The sequence below is a fragment of the Salminus brasiliensis genome, chromosome 1, assembly GCF_030463535.1.
Source record: "Salminus brasiliensis chromosome 1, fSalBra1.hap2, whole genome shotgun sequence".
Lineage (NCBI taxonomy): Eukaryota > Metazoa > Chordata > Actinopteri > Characiformes > Bryconidae > Salminus > Salminus brasiliensis.
The window spans coordinates 53,182,215-53,203,408 of record NC_132878.1 but is presented as its reverse complement, the minus strand read 5'-3'; the positions used below and the strand labels follow the sequence as shown (position 1 = coordinate 53,203,408).

The 21,194-nt window shown below is 42.0% G+C and overlaps 1 protein-coding gene across 5 annotated transcripts in view; it reads right to left on the bottom strand.

The window, feature by feature from the left end:
• Positions 1-3,166: 3,166 nt before the first annotated feature.
• Positions 3,167-21,194, bottom strand: part of clocka (clock circadian regulator a) — a 64,211-nt gene continuing 46,183 nt past the window's right edge. For all 5 annotated transcript variants that reach the window (XM_072682649.1, XM_072682653.1, XM_072682650.1 and 2 more), the window contains 18 exons: positions 21,038-21,186; positions 20,610-20,701; positions 20,396-20,485; positions 20,183-20,303; positions 18,311-18,424; positions 17,647-17,765; positions 17,253-17,335; positions 15,976-16,082; positions 15,270-15,417; positions 15,033-15,108; positions 14,661-14,799; positions 14,252-14,352; positions 13,924-14,022; positions 12,945-13,103; positions 12,395-12,634; positions 9,716-9,894; positions 9,155-9,410; positions 3,167-8,666 (listed from right to left, as the gene is read on the bottom strand). In XM_072682649.1, coding sequence (XP_072538750.1) covers positions 8,346-8,666; positions 9,155-9,410; positions 9,716-9,894; positions 12,395-12,634; positions 12,945-13,103; positions 13,924-14,022; positions 14,252-14,352; positions 14,661-14,799; positions 15,033-15,108; positions 15,270-15,417; positions 15,976-16,082; positions 17,253-17,335; positions 17,647-17,765; positions 18,311-18,424; positions 20,183-20,303; positions 20,396-20,485; positions 20,610-20,701; positions 21,038-21,186 — 2,593 coding nt within the window. In that variant the 3' untranslated portion in view covers positions 3,167-8,345. The remainder of the gene's footprint in view (positions 8,667-9,154; positions 9,411-9,715; positions 9,895-12,394; positions 12,635-12,944; positions 13,104-13,923; positions 14,023-14,251; positions 14,353-14,660; positions 14,800-15,032; positions 15,109-15,269; positions 15,418-15,975; positions 16,083-17,252; positions 17,336-17,646; positions 17,766-18,310; positions 18,425-20,182; positions 20,304-20,395; positions 20,486-20,609; positions 20,702-21,037; positions 21,187-21,194) is intronic.

Sequence of the window (21,194 nt, the reverse complement as noted above, 5' to 3'; positions counted from 1 at the left end):
CACCAGCCTGGCAGAGCTTTAGAATAGGGCACTGTGCAAAGCCAATTCAGCAAAGACGTAAAGGGAAAAATGTACAACACTTGAGAATACACAAACTCCTTATAAAACATTTTGTGAGAATTGGATTTTTTTTAAAATGTTTTTATTAAAAAAAGTGTGTGTGTGTGTGTGTGTACTTACTTCTTCCCTTTTAGCTCCTTCACATGTAAATGAGCATTTTACAAGCTGTGAGAATCTCCAAGGCCCCCAAAGGTGCATATACCAGAGGTGCCACATCTGCAAAACAAAAAGTTGGGTGCAAAACCTGACCCAGCAGAAGTACCAGGGCAGAGGGACTGGAGTAACAGACAGTAACCTTCCAGTCAAAGGCAGGCCCAGCAGCACAGAACCTTGTTGGACTGGAGCGACTCAATTATAAAAACAAATTTTGGCAGGGGTTAAGAAAGGTAATTAGGGCAGGTACATAGCAAGCATATTCATATGCCAGGTCAAAAACCAGCAAGGGTTCAAAAGCACATGGTCTGCCAAAGTGCAATCCCCACTGTGACCAGGAGAGGGGGCCATTACAGGCTGCCACGTCTGTTGTGGTAGTGCTGCACTATACTGCAGTACACTGTATTAAGCAATTCCCTAGTTTTAATAGGATTCAGCAGTGTGATGTTGCACAGAAGGGGGTCATTCCTTTTTCATCCACATGTACATCCACTCTTCCAGAAGCTCGTCTTTTATAAGCTCTGCTTCACTCCTTTCTCTTCTACCTTCTTTTTCTTCTTCATCATCCTCTTCTTCTTCATCATCCATATACCTTTAATGTCTGTTTAGGAAGCCAGACAGTCTGCACTGTCAACCAAGGCACCTTTCTTAATTGTGCAGAACTCAAGCCTCTTGCCGTCCCAGCACAGCCATATGTGGGATTAAGATAATCATACTATATGATATAATCTAAACATCCTGCAAAATCTTTATACACATACACACTACATTATACAGTTGTGTGTGTGTGTATATAAGCACATTATTAAAATGTTTCTCTTCAGTACAGCATGGATGTGTTCAATTCCATGATTTACCTTCATTAAGCACTGATGATCAAACTAACTGTTAACCAGGATGATGGCTATTAATAACACTAGACTCAAGAACACGGCCTGTCTGCATGACGCCTGTCTGAATGAATGGTATTTGTGTTTTACTGACTAATAAAAACAATTTACTGTCCAGATAAGGAGCGTTTAATGCTGTAGCTTTTATTCATTTTCACAGCTGCCTAATACTATGCAAAAAAAAGGGCTTCATTAATGTCCACCACTAAAGTTTAGATCTGCTTTCATCTTAAAGTCAAGTAGTGTAGTGAGGAATCAGTATTATACTAGTATCAGCTCAAAGTCCAGATTTTAATATTGATATCAGGAAAAAAAAAGTTTCATGTAATTCGTGTACAGCTGTACGGGTCTTCATACAGCAGATTACAGGTTCCCAATCTGTCTAATCTACTCCATTAACAGGCCGTACATCAGGCTACTCAAACTCCTAAACACTCCTTCGTTTTTCTCCTTTCTTTTCTCTCACCCTCTCCATGTGCTGAGCTGCCCCCTGCTGTCTGCTTGCTGCAGATGCCAGCCCATTTGTGGGTGTCTGCTCTTGCCTACCCATTGGATCCTGTCCCACTATATAACCTTGCCCCCCCCATTAAATTTTGATGTGCTCCTTCTAACCCCTATACCTTTCTCATGTACTGAGACGCCCAGCTCCAATTGTTCCATCCCAGTACCCCAAAACCTGGCTCTCCACTACCCTGCTGCCCGCTGTCCTGCTCTGGGTCCTTGCCCCTCACTGCAGGACTCCGAATGGTTTTCTGCATGGACTTTATCATCTCACTCACGCTTTCATGTTTCTTGGCAGCACATTTACCATTTTTATTTTTTGTGGATTCAGCATTGTTTATTCCCATTTCCTTTTCATTGTGTTGACTGTGTCAACTAGAGGACTGGTTCCCCTTTTTAAAGCCTGGTTACGCTCAAGGTTTCTTCCTCTGGATCTGAGGGAGTTCTCCCTCGCCACTAGCTTGCTCAAAAGAGGCTCGGACCCGGATCTCTGTAAAGCTGCTTTGCCTATATACACAAAATTGAATCGAACTGAATTGAGTGGAGAGGTCAAGAGGTGGAGCTGCTGGCTTGGCTCAGACAGGTTTGCATTACTGCTCTCTCGCTGTACATGTCTGACAGGCAGACACACTCACAGAAACCAGTCGTAAGTCTTTTCTTTTTTTAAATGTTTATTTTCGAAAGTCGAGTAAGGGGGAGCAAACTGCACCATTCGCTTAAAAAGCTTCCATTATGTCTTTGTTAATGTAAGAACAGCCTGGCTCATCAAATGAACCCAGTGCAGCACACTCTCTCTCTCTCTCTCTCTCTCTCTCTCTCTCTCTCTCTCTCTCTCTGATATTAACAGCACCTTTACAAGAACACACAAAGCTTATTTCAGTTCAAGTCCATGGGGGGAGCAACGCAGCTCACTGGATTTCAAGTCATGTTGTGAACCATAAAAAATCGCAGAAGTTGAAACCTAATCACAGGTGCGTTGAAGTGATTTGACACTTACACTTTTGTGTTTGTTAGGTTTTTTTTTTCCCCCACCTCTCTGTGTACTGACCAGATCAATTTCATGAGCCAAACAAGTGTTCTGCAAAGAACGTCACACATACGAAGGTTAAATGATAGCAAGAGAGAACACTGATAGACATTCAGAACTTCTAGTGCATACATCAGAACTACAGAACATTAAACATGAGGAACCAGCTCCTTTCCCATCGGGCCTTTTCAACAGGACTACTAGAATTTCTTTAAAAGAAAGGGGGGGGGGGAAGAGAACAGAAAAGAAATTCAACAGGATTTTCAGCAAGTATTTGTGATCGTTCCTCCCAGCTCTTTGGATACAGTTTATTATAAAAAAAAAAAGAAAAAAAAGAAAAGAAAATTTTTACTTCACACCATCCGACAATGTTGAAATTATGCTGAATGCCAGAGACCAGGTACATAAATGTTAAGGGACACCTAGTTTTATATATATTTATTTATTTATATAAAAAAAGAGAACGTGGCTGGCTGATGAGCTCATTGAGACCATGATAAAAGCATGTTTTGAGAGAGAGAGAGCGAGAGAGAGAGAGAGAGAGAGAGCGAGAGAGAGAGAGAGAGAGAGAAGGTAACTGATGTGGGTGTGAGCATCTTGAACAGGCCTGAGGGAGTCATATCGAACAGTGCTTTCAGAGTCAATGTACAACCTTTGGGATCTAAAGCGCAGACACTTTGCCTGGCTCATACCTTGCTGTCCTAACCAAGACTAAGTAAATCAGCCCTCTTTCTCCAAAGCAGTGATTTTGTGTGGATTTTTAATGGAGTAATTTCACTTTATTTTGGCGTTTATCAATACTCTTGTCGGATGCTAATCTGATTCAGTCACGGATCTGTATGATCAGACTTTTTAGTCACAGTGAGTGGTGTCCTCTTCAAACACACTGGAAAAAGGGTAAACTTTATTTTTCGAGGTACAAACATGACTGTAAATTCAACTGTGGAATTCACTACATTACTACTCTTCCCCAGGAGAAAATGGCATATTTGTACCGTTAAGAGAGAAAGCTAGACAACTTGACTTTACAGGATGCCACAGGATGAGACAGTTTATGAGGAGGCAGGTCTCTTCTCATTACTTCTTTCATCATACCAACTATATGCTTACTGCTTATCCTTACTGAATAGATAGACTGAAAGAGGTTAATGCTAAAAACATTATTTCAATGCATGATCTTCCTGCTCTTGAAAAAGCTTCAAATTCAGCTTTAATATGATTTTTTCAATTGAAAGGAAAGTCTCTAATGACCGAATTCAGACTTCGCACCTTTGCAGTGACAGCAGCCTGGATACTGCAGTGTTCTGTACCATCAAGAAAGTGAAGCTATTTTTGTTAACCATAGTAGTTTAATAATTTACCTCTTATGTTGGGGAGAGAATTGAGAATAGCTTACAACACATGATATATACCTCAAAAGATATGTATTTATAACGTCTACAGTCACACTCCTAAATTTAAGACAACTCGCCCCACTGCAGTACCCCTTTCAACACCTGGGTGAAATTTCATTGAAGACAGTAAATGTAATCTAAGTGGCGTGTCTCTTCAGTCTGAATTTGAACAGAAAATCTAAGACTATGGACATGTTGGGCTAAACACAAACATTTTTAGCCCAACAAAAGGTTACTGGGTCAGAAAAGAAAGAAAAAAAAAGTGGCTTAGGACAGCAAGGATATGTTAACTACCAGCATCCTTCTACGTCAAGCATCCTTCTACGTCAAAGTCATCATGTTAAATCAGAAAAGTAAAGGCCATTCCTAAACAACTGCCCCAAAGGTGAGACTCCGAGGCGTTCTCAGCTCTTTTGTTTTTCAGCATTTATTTTTTTAACCATCATGTTCTTTTTAAAACATATGAGCAGAAGCCAGCAGCTCACACCAATGACCTCTCTCGCCCACAGCACACCTCCAAACAGCCACTGCCTGCATCCAACTGCATTGAGAGAAAAACGAGTTTGAAAAACAGGTTCTCTAGTGTGTCACAGTTTGTTCAAGTCCTTCATTTGAGGTTATCCTGTGATCCTAACTTTGTTTTACTTCACTATTCCCTTTGCATTGTTACACTTCGAGGCATGTAATATATCTACTATATGCTCTTTCCTCTACAACAGCTCTCCAGAGGTCTGGTCTGGCTATAGAAAAATAGGAGAGTTTAAGACAGGCTTCGTGCCACATCTAAAACAGTCTTTGTTCATTCCATTTTTTTTTTTTTAAACAACTTAGGACAAGCTAATGCATACCGTTCCTAGAAAGCCAGGTGACACTGGTTTACATTCATTCGGTAAGCTACTGCCATTCTGCCTTGGCCAGATACTACGTCATCTTGCTATTTGGGGAGAAAGAAATTAACATAGTGGAGGTAGGGAGGGGGGGCATTACTGCAATTCGAGACAGCAAGACTGGAACATTAGTGAAACAGTCTGAAGTCTTTCTAACATCAGACACTTACAATTCAGCAACAGCTAAATCTGCACCCTTGGGTATATTCACTACACCATTAGGTCATATACAGGACTGCATTGTTTGTTGGTTAACTAGGGATGCACTGATATGGCATTTCCGGGCTGATTTTACAAATGGAGAAATATGATCTATATAGTATATAGTATAGTCCCCCAGAACATCCTGCTCTTCTGGACTTCTGGGTAAAGAACTGGGTAAAACGAGAGCTAATTAGGGTTGCACGTACACAAAAGTCTATGGAGGTTTTGGAGAGTTTGATTATCAATCTATCAGAATGCCTGTAATATATTTTGAAGCAGTTGCTGCTCATACCCTGATGATTCCAATATCATTGTGCATCCCTAGTAATGACTAGCATATGAGACTGTTTTGGCAGGGCCCAGGATCCCAAGGGATTTTTTCGGAATACTGAATACCTTTACAACGACATCATTCTCTCTCTCGCTCTCTCACTCTATATATATGTGTTTCTTTCAACGCACAACTACTGGGGTAGCTCTGCTACTGGATGGATACTGCAAAGTGAACTGTGATTGGACCAGCGCTGTGAACGGCTGGAGGCATTAACATCCTGAGATAGCGGAACATTCGGACCGGTTCTGTGCTGCGATGCTGAGGTCTGATATGAATTACACAAAGATTATTGCAACCCGTTTCGGCCCAAACCAACCTGACAAGAAGCATCCTTAGTCCATTGTTTCATCCATGCAAATGTCAAAAAGGTATAAATCAAATCAACGATTAGAAAACCGTTTATTTTACACAAAAAGGCCATCTTATTGAGAAGTCTAGAAAATATACAAAAAAATGTAAAGTAAAAGATCCATGAGAATATCTCTAAGTGCTATCGTTGATCAAACGAAAATAGGCTTGGGTTAAATAACAAAAAGCTGCTCTTTCTTTTTTTTTATATCTTTTATGTAGAAAATGGTCAAAAATATAGTTCCTAGCTTGGCTAACACTGAAATTCATGATTGTCCACTCCCTAAAATTAAAACGAACCAAGGATGGCATCACAACCTCCCTTGCAGACTAGACCAATTTCCACCCTTCCCCTGACATTCATGATAGCTTAAAGTGCAAGCAGCAGAAAGGAATTGAGTATGTGACTTCTGTACGCCATTAAATCTCACCTAGTGCGACAGAAAAAACAGTCCTAACTTCATGCTGCATCTCCACTAAGTGAAGTATGGATGCAGTAGTGGAACAGAACAGATTAGTAAGTTAGTGTTGTCACCATGTTTTTATGTTTGGGCATTAGGTAAACAGAGCTAATTTAGGTTACATCTACACAAACCCAAATGTAAAGTGCTTTATAGACATCTAAGTGCTAGACGTTTTGGTTGGGGTGCCTATATATATATATATATATATATATATATATATATATATATATATATATATATATATATATATATATATATTTATTTATTTTTTCTCTCCCCTCTATGGGGTCAGGACAGTTTTAACAGCCTGTGGGCCGGATCAGGAATGTTGACAGAAGTGCCTGCAGTGACACTACAGTGTACATTCCTGGCAGCTCCTGGTTCTAGATAGAACTGCCCAAGTCATTAAAGATGTAGTTGTATGTTTGGTTATAGTTCATCGATGCTAAACCTAGGGGAAGGGGAAGGAAATAAAGACTATACAGTATATAATGTATTAAAGCTGTGCAAATGCGTGTTTGCGTGCTAATATCACTAGCAACAATGAGGTTTGGTTTTCGAGTTGTTTAAAATTAATTATATTTTCTCTATTATCTAAAATATTACTGGCAAACTGGTGGAAACCTAAATTATGGCTTGGCACCATGTAATTGTTTCATCTGTAGTTTTAAACATTATAGTATGTGGCCGTTCTCCGCCATCATCATAAGGCTGCACACATTGTAGCAGTCGTAAACATGAATCTGCTTATGAAACTATGAATCATCGACACTCAATTTCCCTTTCCTAAAATGCTTCTGAACTGCTGAAAACTGAAAAAAAGAGAAAAAAGAAAGCTTTAAAAACTCCACTTATTTCTTAGTATACTACTCTACATCTCCATCTAAATCCTCAACCTGCTCACTCCGATATTTACAAAAAGGTCTGTACATTTCAGAGATTAATAAATGTAAGTATCTATTAAACTGTAAAATGGAAAAATCCTAAAGTTACTGTTATTTCTTTTGCAGTTCTACTAAAACATGAAGGCTCTGTTGAAACAAACTGTGACACACGATGCAGAAGCAGCACTGCCTGCTTTGCAGACACTCACACACTCACACACTCACACACTCACACACTCACACACAACCCCCACGGCGCAAAAAGGAAGTCCATGAAGGTATCAGCCATTAAGTGCGTTTTCTTTTTTTTTTTCTTTGAATACTAAAAAAAAAAGTATATTCAAAGCTACAAATAACAGACTACGCTTTTTCATCTCATGCATCAATATAAAATATTAGTTTCTCTTTCCTTTTGTCCATATATTTACATATTATCTTACAGATGTACTGTACAATAAAAGTTGAATCCACATGACATTCTTAAAAATATTTTCTGACCCATAATTACTTTGACATGGAAAACAAAAAGCAAGCTGTGTGAGGGAAACGAAGGGGCATGAGAGAAAGAGAGTGATAGAGTGAGAGAGAGAGAGAGAGAGAGAGAGAGAGAGAGAGAGAGAGAGAGAGAGAGAGAGAGAGAAAGAAGAAGATAGAGTAGGAAGAATCAGAACAAATGACCAAGGCGTCATCTGTCTAGTAGGACTTCTCTGAAGTCTTGAATCGTCGTCTCCAGCCTGCAAACTAGAGCTCTCTGCATAAATTAAACTTGTGGGGGGTTGGGGGGGGGTACAGCAGCACACCGTGCGTGCATACAAAACAAAGGGAGAGAGGACTAAGGGTGGTTGGGGGGGGTGGGAGTGGCATGAGAAGCTTGACCCACCTCGCCCCTTTACTCCAGTGGAGCTTGACCGGGTGACGGAAAAGGGGGGCGCTGTTCCCTTGCTTGCCAGCTGAATGGCTCAGCACGTGAGGACTACGCTTCCCAGGATTCAGTGCAAGCAGCCAGAGATCATAGAGGAAAGGCAGGCAGGGCACGAGGTGAAGAGAGCACCCCTCTAGGTCTTGCCCTTTACCATAGAACAGGTATGGTTCAAATACTGCTATTCTTCTATCGTGCGCCGACGCCGACCTCTTTCCCTCATCACCCTACGCAATGGAGATTAGGTTCGGTCCTTGCCGTCCAAATGGCCACTGCTGGGTTACTGAGGAGGTGCGTTGGAGCGGTCTGACATGCTGTCCGGCCTGTGAGATGCCAGTTGTTGCTGCTGATGTTGCTGATGTTGGAGTTGCTGCTGCTGTTGTTGCTGCTGCTGCTGCTGCTGCTGTTGTTGTTGTTGCTGCTGCTGCTGCTGAAGCTGCTGCTGCTGCTGTTGAAGCTGCTGCTGCTGCTGTTGAAGCTGCTGCTGCTGCGCCTGTTGTTGCTGTTGCGTTGTTGTGGTAAAGGTGCCCTGTTGTTGTAAGGGAAACGCTGCCTGGAGGATCAGCTGGGCTGACTGGTTGCTGTGGAGTAGGCGAGGGGCCTAAGAAGAATGAGAACCGATTTTAAGCATCGCACCTTTTGAATTTTACGACTGACCAACCATTTCTACCACTCTTTTTAAGAGTTCAGAGTTACAGTAACTCAAATAACCGCTCTGTACAACTGTGGTGAGAAGCATCTCACAATACACAACATGCCCAACCTTGAGGCTGATGAGCTACACCAGCAGAAGACCACATCAGGTTCCGCCTATGTCAGCAAAGAACAGAAGGCTAAGACTGCAGTGAGAACAGGCTCACCTAAACTGGGCATCTTAAGACTGGAAAACATAGCCTAATCTAACGAATCTTGATTTCTGCCGTGGAACACAGATGGTAGGGCCCAGATTTGGCACAAACAGCATGAATCCATGAACCCAACCTGCAGTGTTGGGTTCATGCAGGTCAGGCTGGTGGAGAATGGTTTTCTCTGTTACACTTGACCAGCATTTGGTATAATATTTGTTGTGCCAGTGTTGCTTATAGTCACCTGGAGGAACTGTGCCTGTTGCTGGGCGAGTTGGGCCTGGCCCTGTTGCTGAGCGGCAGCTGCCTGCGACTGGGCCTGCTGCTCCTGAGACGTGGCAGGTGGCTGCTGGGCAATACTGATGGTCTGGGTCTGGCCCTGCTGCGGTGCAAACGCAGTTACAACCTGGCCCATGAACATGGTGGTGGGTACCATGACTGCTCCGCATGCCATAGGCCCAGTCACCAGCTTGGTGAGGAGCTGTGGGGCTGCTGGAAATCTGAGGGTCGAGAGAGAGAGTGGGAGAGTGAGAGAAATCACTATGTGTACTATTTTAGAGGAAAATAAGGTCAATAACCATGACTGACGGCTTGAAAGTATGTGCTAACTGGACAATTGTTTGCATTCACCTAGTTATGTTAGCATTTCGGGATGAAGCTCTCCTTACAGTTACATGGATATATGTGGTTGTGAGATTTCTGAAGGACCTGTGTGTCAAGTGTGCCATGTGCATATGCACAGATCCCACTTCTAGTTGGCTATATGAGAAGGTGTCTTAGTGTGAGAGCATATGTTAAGCAGTACCGTATCTGGCGGTCCTGAGAGAAGGTTGCAACGGCGGCTCCACTGGGACTGCTTTGGGCCAGACTAGTGGAGATCTGCACCACGTTGGCCTGGCCCGGCTGGGAAATCATCATGGTGTTATAGAGAGAAGCAGGCAGAGCCCCCTGAGGAGACTGCAACGTATGAGACGACCTCTGGGACTGTAGACGGACATAGAGAATTACAGCACAGGTAAGGTAAAGCATAGGGTTTTCCCCCATACCTAGTATAGAAGTCACAAACATTTCCCAATTTTAAAACACAGAACAAAAGTGAAGAGGTTCTAATTTTAGACATTTCCAGATTATTAGGTACCTCAACCCCCTTACTGTCACAGTTTTAGTTACCCACTACCCTATCCATTAATAAAAAGGGACCACTGCTGGCAAGGTGTTGTTTGGGTAGTGGAGCATTAGCACATTAGTGACACAAACATGGCATTAGCTATATTTCAGAGTTTTTATTAAACCGGTATTAAGCTTATTGACCGACTCCTGATTAATAAAATGCATTTCTGCTTTAATCCACAAGGTGGTGCTCTTTTTTTCTGGTAAGACCAAGTCATTGGAAAGCAGTGCACTACATTATATATAAAGTCAGTCCTGGAGCCCATGCTCTGCATAAGCATCCTAATTAGGTACTGAATGAGGTGTGCTATATGAGAGAAACCACAAAAATGTGCAGAAATACTGGGGTCTCTAGGTTTGACTCAAGCATTGAACATTAGAATTTGCATTGAACATTAGACTCATTTGCCATTATTATTATTATTATTATTAATTTTCTTTTACATTATTGCATGCAAGCTTTCTGCTCTGGTCCAGACCTAGGGAACTAGAATACAAAATAAGCATTTACTGGACCGGGAATATCTAACGAATAACAAGAGCACCCCTGGACTAGACTAGGACCAAAACAAACTTGTTAATGAAAAGAAAAATATATATATACAGTAGGGAAAAAAAGTATTTACTCAGTCACCAATTGTGCAAGTTCTCCCACTTAAAAAAATGAGAGAGGCTGTAATTGACATCATAGGTAGAACTCAACTATCAAAGACAAAATGAGAAAGAAATTCTAAAAATCACATTGTCTGATTTTTAAAGAATTTATTTGCAAATAATGGTGGAAAATAAGTATTTGGTCACCTACAAACAAGCAATATTTCTGTCTGTCACAGACCTGTAACTTCTTCTTTAAGAGGCTTCTCTGTCCTCCACTCATTACCTGTATTAATGGCACCTGTTTGAACTCGTTAACAGTATAAAAGACACCTGCCCACAACCTCAAACAGTCACACTCCAAACTCCACTATGGTGAAGACCAAAGAGCTGTCGAAGGACACCAGAAACAAAATTGTAGACCTGCACCAGGCTGGGAAGACTGAATCTGCAATAGGCAAGCAGCTTGGTGTGAAGAAATCTACTGTGGGAGCAATAATCAAAAAATGGGAGACCTACAAGACCACTGCTATATATATAATATCTCCCTCGATCAGGGGCTCCACGCAAGATCCCAGCCCATGGGGTCAAAATGATCACAAGAACGGTGAGCAAAAATCCCAGAACCACACGGGGGGACCTAGTGAATGACCTGCAGAAAGCTGGACCAACGTTACAAAGGCTACCGTCAGTAACACACTACGCTGCCAGGAACTCAGATCTTGCGGTGCCAGACGTGTTCCCCTGCTTAAGCCAGTACATATCCGGGCGCGTCTGAAGTTTGCTGGAGAGCATTTGGATGTTCTGGAAGAGTATTGGGAGAATGTCTTATGCTCAGATTAAACCAAAGTAGAACTGTTTGGTACAAACACAACTCGCTGTGTTTGGAGGAGAGCGAATGCTGAGTTGGCAACATCATGCTTTGGGGCTGTTTCTCTGCAAAGGGACTAGGACGACTGGTCCGTGTACATGAAAGAATTAATGGGGTCATGTATTGTGAGATTTTGAGTGCAAACCTCCTTCCATCAGCAAGGGCATTGAAGATGAAACGTGGCTGGGTCTTTCAGCATGACAATGATCCCAAGCACACTGCCAGGGCAACAAAGGAGTGGCTTTGTAAGAAGCATTTCAAGGTCCTGGAGTGGCCTAGCCAGTCTCCAGATCTCAGCCCCATAGAAAACCTTTGGAGGGAGTTGAAAGTCTGTGTTGCCCGCCAACAGCCCCAAAACATCACTGATCTAGAGCAGATCTGCATGGAGGAATGGGCCAACATACCAGCAACGGTGTGCGCCAACCTTGTGAAGACTTACAGAAAACATTTGACCTCTGTCATTGCCAACAAAGGATATATAATAAAGTATTGAGATGAACTTTTGTTATTGACCAAATACTTTTGCAATTGGTGACTGAGTAAATACTTTTTTTCCCCACTGTATATGGCCTCTAACTGCACACCAACAAGCTGTACAAACATTAGGGAACCTAATAAAGTGCCCATTACATGTACTGTTTTGCTATCCTTGCTATGCAGAGAAGGGCCAACCACTAAGAAATATCTGTTCAGGAGTGGACAGGGAAGAAGGGGCTGATCAACCGTGCAATGTAACTGCAAATGTACAAAGTGCTCCTATGTGGTATACCAGATGAAATGGACAGTGAGTGTGGATACAAGTTAGGTGCGTGCAGTGTGTGGGCAATATACAGTATACATGTGTCTCACCTGTCCAAGTGTGGCGCTCTGCTCTCGGATAATGTTCTGCTGCTGAGGTGGAGCTTGCTGGGTCTGCTGAGTGACAGCGTGCTGTGTGCCTGTGTGTGCAGAAGCCAGGCTGCCTTGTATACTGCCTGCTGGCACCACCTGACTCTGCATGGTCAGAGCAGTCCCTGGTTGTACAGAGGAGCCTTGCGTCAAATGCACCGATCCCAGGTTCAGACTACCGCCACTGGGCTGCAGAAACATCTACACACAAGCACAAACATGGTCCATGACTGTCCAGGAAGAAGCCCCACACAATAGGACAACAAACAGGTTGTGCAAGCCCGTATGCAAGAGGGCCTCAAAATCAGCACCAGGCAAAGGAAAGCGCATTCCTGGGGCCATGACATGACATGACACGGAGTATGCTGAAGGTGTGACTACCTGCATCTGAACCCATTCTTAGAATCCTAAGAAAACATTCTAGGAAAAGCTCAATTCTTCAAAAACCACATCAGCTCCACCTGGTGCACACTTTTTTTTTTTTTTTTAATTCACAAGTTAGTGCTCTCACCTGTAAGCCCTGGCCCTGCACCCTTTGCAGCTCCTCCTGGATCTGTCGCAGCTCCTCCTGCTGCCTCTGGATGTTGGCCTCAATCATGCGCGTACGCTGCTCCAGCTGCTCCTTCAGGTGCTGCATGGCATCCAGCTGCGTGGAGAACTGCAGCACCGGCTGCAGAAATGAGGGCACAGTGAGGGCACATATTACCTTCAGTAATGGCTTACAAGAGGTTAGTGTTGAGGATCACATGACTTAAAGGTTCAGCAGGCCAAGAGAAATTAAGGCCATAGTCCTAATTAACAGGAAGCACTCGGTCATCCAAACCAAACTAGAAAATCACACTTGTAAAGCCAAGTAAAATAACAGTACCAGAGAAGACAATCTGACATCTTTTAGGTTGGTTAATTCTTTAAGTACTGAGTGCTGATTGGACAAAATACAACTTTATTGAAATGTAGTAGCATTATTAATTGCGATGTCACCAGGTTTGATACAAAACTGAGATTTGTTTCCCACACAAGTAATTCACAAGCTAGATCAGAATGCTCAGATCTTTGGGGGCCTCAGAATTCATAGTAAATCAACACTACTGTTTGTTTATCATAAGAGATTCACAGCATTTTCAATTATTTAATGAAAAAAAAACATTTCAAAAGTTGCGCGAAGGCTAATAGGGGTCTTTTACCCCATTTTTACAACTGTTGAAAACAAGCATAAAGCATTTTTACAGGCTAGCCATTACAGACGTGAACTGTAAACATGTGTGCTTTGTAGCCGGGTCTGTATTACATTAGTTATGTCCATTGCACTTCATGTAGGAGGCCAGGGTTCAAACCCCCTTTTCGAAAGCTCAGCTGGAGTGCTGCTGTGAAATTAAGGATAGCTCCTAACATTAAAATTGTTGCCAATGTAAATTTCTTGCCTTCTTTAATGCTGATTAATGTAATTCTAATGCAATTGCACTCTTTATATGTACGGGTGTGGGTGTTACCTGCACAGTTGGCTGCAGCTGCTGGGGCTGTTGAGGCTGTTGGGGCTGTGATACTAGACATGCTGCCATTGTCTGGCTTGTGTTCTGGGAGCTCATTGACTGGAGAGGCACAGACATATTGACATTCAAATTAGGGCTGGGCACTATGGAAAATACATTATGATATTATAGACATTTTCACAATAGATGTTTATCCCAAGATATTGACACACACAAAATTAGCAAGTTGTATTTTGTATCAGGGACCCTTTTGAACAGAGACCTTCTGAACAGAGAAAAATGGCCAAGCTCTTATTAATATTTTGCTCTTGCATGCACACATTCTAACCTGGCTGCTGATGGAGGACCGTCGCTGAGAGGCCATCTCGATGGTGGAGACGGACTGACGGGGCGGCGTGCTGCGCTCTGTTTGTAGCTTCGTCTGGGTTGCTACACAAATACACACAAACACACTCAGTCCTCTCTCAAAATCAAAAAAGCGCTCAGTAACAGGGAACGAATCTATGTAACTATCTCAGTTCTGTAGTATTTTCTGCACTGCATAGTATAGTTTTTTTTTCTGGGACATGCTCAGTTATTAGGCCATCAGCCTTTGTTGTCCATAATCCCAGTTCATTTAACCCACAGCCTTTACAGTTTTTTACTCAGTTTCATGAATTTCATTAATTAAATAAATAAATAACTAAATGCTCCCCAACACCCAATGACTGCCGTGCAGCAGGTGGAGTAGTGCTTACATGTAGGGTCTGAAACAGCGGTGTGAGAGGAGGACTTTCGTGAGCTCCGGGAGGAGGCAGATGGGGTGCGACTATGATCAAATCGCTCCAGCGCCTCCTTCAGGCTGGACGTGTTCAACTCTGAGCCAGAATCCTGAGACTGAGAAAGAGAGTAAGAGAGAGAGAAAGACACATTGAAGCTACTGTAGATTGGCAGCTATACTACAGTACTAAATGTTACATTAAACATCTATAACCGTAATTGTAACCTCACTAATCAAAAATGGTTTTAGCCTGTTAGTTTAAACAGTTTACAAAAACTCAAACCTGTACTGGTTGTCCTTATAGATATTTGTGTGAAAACACATTTTCAGAACACACAAGCACACTCACCTTATCTGCAGTGATCTCCGGTGGTGACTCCTCGATGCCCAACTCTCGGCGCTGCTCAGCCCGAACCTCAGCATAGCTACAGAAAGAGTGAACCCACATGTCATAAAAATGGTCCAAAATAAATAACGGCTTCCTTTGCTTTTATACTTTGCACAATCCGGTCTTAATCACTGTGTGTGTGTGTGTGTGTGTGTGTGTGTGTGTGTGTGTGTGCGTGTGTGTGTGTAAAACTCCCACCTGACCACGGTGTGTGTACAGACGATAAACTCTGGCCGTGAGTTCCACTGGTGGTAGGTAATGTAGTAGTGTGTTTGAAGCCAAATCCACTGCTGGCCTTTCGTCAGGAACCGATAATAACATGACTTCCCTTTCCCATACTGCATCACTGCACCACATAAACAAATTATCAGTACAGGAGACATTACATAGGTTCTGAACATTCAGCTTTCAGAATAACCATTTAAAATTCCTAACCAGACACCAAGTCATTTTTTTTTATGTTTGAATAAAACTATAGTAGAGTGTTGCATTAGATTTCCGGTTTTGATTAAAAATAAAAAAAAAACAAAAAAAAACAAAACACTGTTCAAAAACTACTGATCAGACCTATCCAAGATAACTCTGGAGCATTCATGATAGACATTCCAGTAAAACCCAGCCTATGACAGAGCATACACCGAACCAAACACAACACCACAAGTACATCATAGTAAATCTGTGAATCTGGGTCTTCTGCATATGGAAGCGGCGTGATCATTGTACTGGGCCTTCCCCAGGCCTGTTTTTTTCCTTGCCTTTCTAGCAACACATTTAAAACATTTACTTGGTCTCTCCGATCTTTAACTTGACCTTCACCATTCCTGTTCACTGCCATTTCTTAATTACAATACAAACAGGGTTAATGGCCTTTTTTAATGTGTGATTCTGAGTGTGTCCAACTTACAGTGTTCATGGCACTTGGCTAGGGTCTCCAGGTCATCTACATGATAGTAGTCATAGCCCGACGTGCCCAGAACTTCAAAAGGTAGGTAGCCTATGATCGGTGGAGCCCTAAGAAAAAAAAAAAAAAAACAAACAAAAATGTAAAAAGCTTGCCATTTTCAATTACTTGAAAATATTGGTGAATACAAAATAAAAACCACACCAATAAGTAATAAACCAAGCAAAGTCATTGCAAACAATATCAATATGCAAAGAAAACAAGACTAATGCAGCAGAGTAAAATTTAGTTAAATTGGGCAAAAAACAACAACAAAAAAACACATTTCTCATCAAGAAAAATACCCTGAAATAAGGGGTACAGTTAGCTACTGGTATATCTGCAGCATGCTGCAATTGTGGGTTGTTCTTCCAAACAAAAGTATTCAGGTTTCAGTTTGGAAGTATTTCTAGATAAAGTCTGCTATGTGGGACCAAAAAAATAAATAAATCTGACGTCTCCTGTCTATTAATTGTGAACATAAAGAACACTGCTGTGGTAAAGCAAAACCTGGTAAATATAAAAATAAGCATTACACAATTTTATTTTTCCCCCCTGTGGACAGCTGATTAATGGCCGAACCAAATCTAGCAAGTCAAGCACAGAAAAGCCTATTATCCTCTTTAAAAAGCCCACCAGCTGTGCTCTACATTAATCTGAGTCAGATATAGGTTATTAGAAAACAAGATTTTACCCCCCTCCCCTAAATCCTTTCTGCTCTGCCTGGAATCAGTGGGAAAAACTTCAAGAGGGGGAAAAACATGCAAGAATTTTGGATGCAGTACAAAGGGGATCCCAGAGTTATAAATAGCACTCACGGCCTGTATGCTCATTAGCATCGCTGTATAAGTTCAACTTTGGCTGAGTATTTTAATCAGAGTCTTGCTGAGACCTGTGTGAGAGCTCACTCTCCACAGAGCTGCCTCTCATGGGGAGCTGACTCATACTCTTTAGCAGCCGGCCAAACCAACTGAACTGAGAACAGCCTCAATGGGAGTTAGATGGGAGTGTCACAGTTCAGCACCCAGGGGCTACTACCACACAACAGAAGGACAGTAAAGCAGGTGCACTGCAAGAAACATCATCACAGCCATGCAGAAACCTTGTATCTCCAAAAAGAGGAAAAACACTGACATGCTTGGATAGTTTATTTTTGTCTGCCAGCATTCATAAGAAAGATTCTTGTGTTTGAATGGGACAGGCCCGTCTCTCATCACCTCCCACCAACCCACCACACATACCTGTGGTCGAGGAAGAGGAATTTCCACTCTAAGCTGTGTCTGGAGGTGAACTCCTCATTGGGTTCCTCCACAGTGCACATCTCCTACAAAACAGTGCGACTGTTAACATTTAAAGGCAAGGAAAACATGAATGTAAAAAGTTCACAGGACCAGTGAGTGAGACGCTGGACAACAGGATGGGCCATATGGCAGAAAACGTAATGTTTTGTGATTTCGAACATTTGAAAAACATTTACATATTGTACAGCACTAAATTCCATTAAACAGAACTAACTGCCCCCTTCTAAAGACACTGTAATGTAGGTGGTCATAGAGCAGCATACTAGCAATAATGATAAAATACAGTTTTAATGCCCACCCCCATACTGGACTCTGGAGTGCTGGATTACCTTACCTTGATAAACTGAGGTTTGGCTAACCTCACGGTTGCTATGAAACACACACGGTCTTCGAACGAGGGTCTGAGCGAGCGCTGGATAACGCCCTCAAAGCCGTTCCGTGTAGAGTTAGGCACTGTGGGAAAATGAAGAACCAAATTAATAGCTGTTGGGGGGCAGGGGAAAAAAACCAACACAACAGGGCAGCTTTAAACCAATCACTAGATGGCAGCACTACACATAAAATGAATTTTTAGTAAAAGCCAATCGAGGACAAAGACAAATTCAGGCCATTTGTCAAGTAAGCGTGGCACCGTTGTCTGCATGAGTGAATTCTTCAGGATGAATCAAGAGTGATCTGTATGTACTTTTAGTCCAATGAGAGAGGAGGAAAAAAAAAAAGCTGTATAGCGAAATCACCTAAGAAGGTTTAAGATCTGATTCATTCCCTGTTACAAAAGAGCTGCATTCAGATTACTCATTAGTTCCACCTACAAAACCTTCTGCCTTCAGGAAACGTCCCTCAGTGTAGAACAACACCTGGCCTGACAGAACTGTCTATGTTTTATATCAAAAAACGTTTTCACCGCCACAGAGCTGAGCACTGTAAGGAAAAACCAAAAGGAGCTGTGTGAGAAGAATGACTCAGCATTAACGCCATGGGCAGCAGTTCACTCTTACCAGTGTTGAGAGACTTGAAGTTTCCAATGAACTTGACGTATTCATAGACGGGAGGCTCTTTGGGGTCGATGGTGCCCCGGAGCATGTGGCAGCAGAACTCTAACTGGTTTTTCGCTAGAGAGGCAGGAAAAACAACAAGGAGAAATAAACAAGGCTGAATACGCTCCACTGCAACCTGAACTAGTAGGCCGGTATCTCTCACTGTCAAGACACATGATGAAAAATTAGAAAAAGATTTCTAATAACTTACGAATACGGAGTGGTTTTAGAGAATTTTTAAAAATATTATTCCCATTTCAGGTCATTTTTGAACTGAAAATGACCTCTAGAGCTCTGAGGCAATAAATTCCCCCTGGCGGGAATCAAAACCTGCCCTTTATCATACAGCCCTTTATCATACACTATTATTTAGCTAGATCTTCATATCAAAGACACAAAGTTATTCCCTCCAGACAGAGCAGTCATTAGCATTTCTGAAGAGTCTGGCTGGAATCAACAATGTTTTTTTTTTTTTTTTGGGCCAGCTTGCTGGATAGGAGTTTGTAGGAACTGTTCAGTTAAGCGGAGTTACATCCTAACCAGATAAAAGATTCTACATGCATATATAACTTATCAATAATATATTAAATGTTATTGCTTTGTTTATTCTTATTCTGTAATTATCATAATTAAAAGAATGTAAAAAAAAAATTACATTTCTATTAAACTGATGAAGGTACTTAATCTGAATTTAGAATAGGAGATGTAAAGTGGTACGTCACAGCAATCCTTCTACCCCCAGAACCTTAACCTTCTACCCATAACTGTGTTTTGGTTTATGTATCATCACTCACAATAACTTTCACACATATAAATTCCATTTTTATCTCTTATCTCACTTCCTTCCCCGTGCACCACTACACCAACGTTTAAAAACAAAACAAAAAAAAAAAATACAAAACTAATATGATACACTTTGTATTACTGAAGGTTGCAAAAAAAACAAAAAAACTGGACGAAGCTGTAAAGGCTGTGTAGAAAATAATACAAATATAAGTAGAGCGTGCAGTTGCTGTAGAAACACCAAGTGTGACTGCAGTTCAGAAGTGTTGCTGCGAGATAGGTGTTCATTGCGAAGCTGTTGCTAGGTGTTTGCTAAGGTGTTGCTTTTGTATAGCTGTTGGATGCTAGGTTATTGCTAGCTGCTTGATAAGGTGTTGCTACGGTATGGTTGTTGGTTGCTAAGGCGTTGCTAGGCAGTAGAAGATATTGCGATGGTATAGAAGAAGATTGCTAAGTCATTGCTAGGTGGTTGCCAAGTCGTTGCTAAGTGGTTATCAAAATTATGCCATGGTATAGCTGTTGTTTGCTAAGCTGCTGCTAAGTGGTTGCTACGGGGTTAATATGGTATAGGGTTGTGGTATAAATGTGGGGTGCCAAAACATTTGTCCTAAAGACGGTTGGTCCAAAAGCTCACCCACTACGTTTGGCCAATGGATCCGTTTCTATAAACTTTTGGCCAAAATGTAGGGTGCCAAAACTTTTTCCCAATAGCGCCTTCATGCACAGACATTACTGGAGAGCAATAGAGATAAAGGGTACATCCTATAAATAACTGCCTACTGCAATCACACTAATTATTACTCTTAAATATTGCAAATACGGAATAAAACACTTTGGAGTTTATATCATTTATAGGAGGTTGTATGTTAATTTTTGTGAATTTCCCCACTGCGGGACTAATAAAGGACTATCTTATCTTATCTTATCTTAATTAGCCCAAAACCTGACGAGTCCCAGAGAAAGAGAGAGAGGGGAGGAAAGAAGTAGTACAAACAAACACAAGCGAACATCAGTGCTGTAGTACTTTGAATGCTATAAATACGGCCTTACTCTTTAAGTAGTCCGGTGTGAGGCTCTCTCCCTCCAGTATGTGTGTTGAGAGGGCTTTGTACACTTCAGAGTGCTCACCCAGCGGGAGGAAATTCAACAGGTTCTGGTCCACCAGATCAGACTGAAGAGCACAGAACACAGACCCAGGCTTTTAGCGTCATTCATTTCTCCCCCTCTTTCTCACGCACATAGACAGACAGACCCAATACTTACCGGTAAATGTTCTAATAAGGATGTGACGCTCTCCGAGACGTAGATTATGTTGCCATCTGTCATGATGGCTAGAAAGAAGCCATCTAGTGCCTGAGACCAAACAGTAAAACACATTAAGTGGCACTGAAATAAGACGAGATGACAAACGGCTCTATGAGGAACACTGCACAGGTGTACATGAAGAGGGCGCCAGTGTGAGTGCGTGTTCGCTCACCTCCAGCATCAGCTGTGTAAACTCCTCATTACTGAGGAAGGGAGGCTTCCAGTCCTGGCGGATCTCGCTGGACTCTGACTGCGCAGCGATTTCTGGAAGTGAACGTGCGAGAGAGTCTTCTATACAGTATATTGTGCACATATCAAATCAATTTACTGAATCAGCTGAATCAGGTTCGATTCAATTCCCCTTTGATTTTAATATCACAACTTGGTTCGAGTTCCATTTTTCTCCTTTGCATTTTTAATGTGATCTTTTTTCATTTTAATTTTATTTAACAACATATTGAACCATGACAAGCTCACATTCACCTTCTCTATGAGAGCCTCAAAGCCTTAGCATTACTATTAGTATTAGTTTCAGCATCCTAAGGAGGCGTAAGCAACCAAAACTCGAAACTCGAAACGAAAGAGTGAGATGGGGGGTACCTTTGTGCTTGCGCAGGAAGTCAATGCTCTTTTGTAGGATGGTGGATTTGTCCATCTTGCGGGTGTTGCCCGGCAACATGGTGCCCAGTTCCTTGATGAGCACATTGAACTGGTCTCGCCTCTTCTTCTCCGACTTGTTCCTGGAAACTCTGAAAGA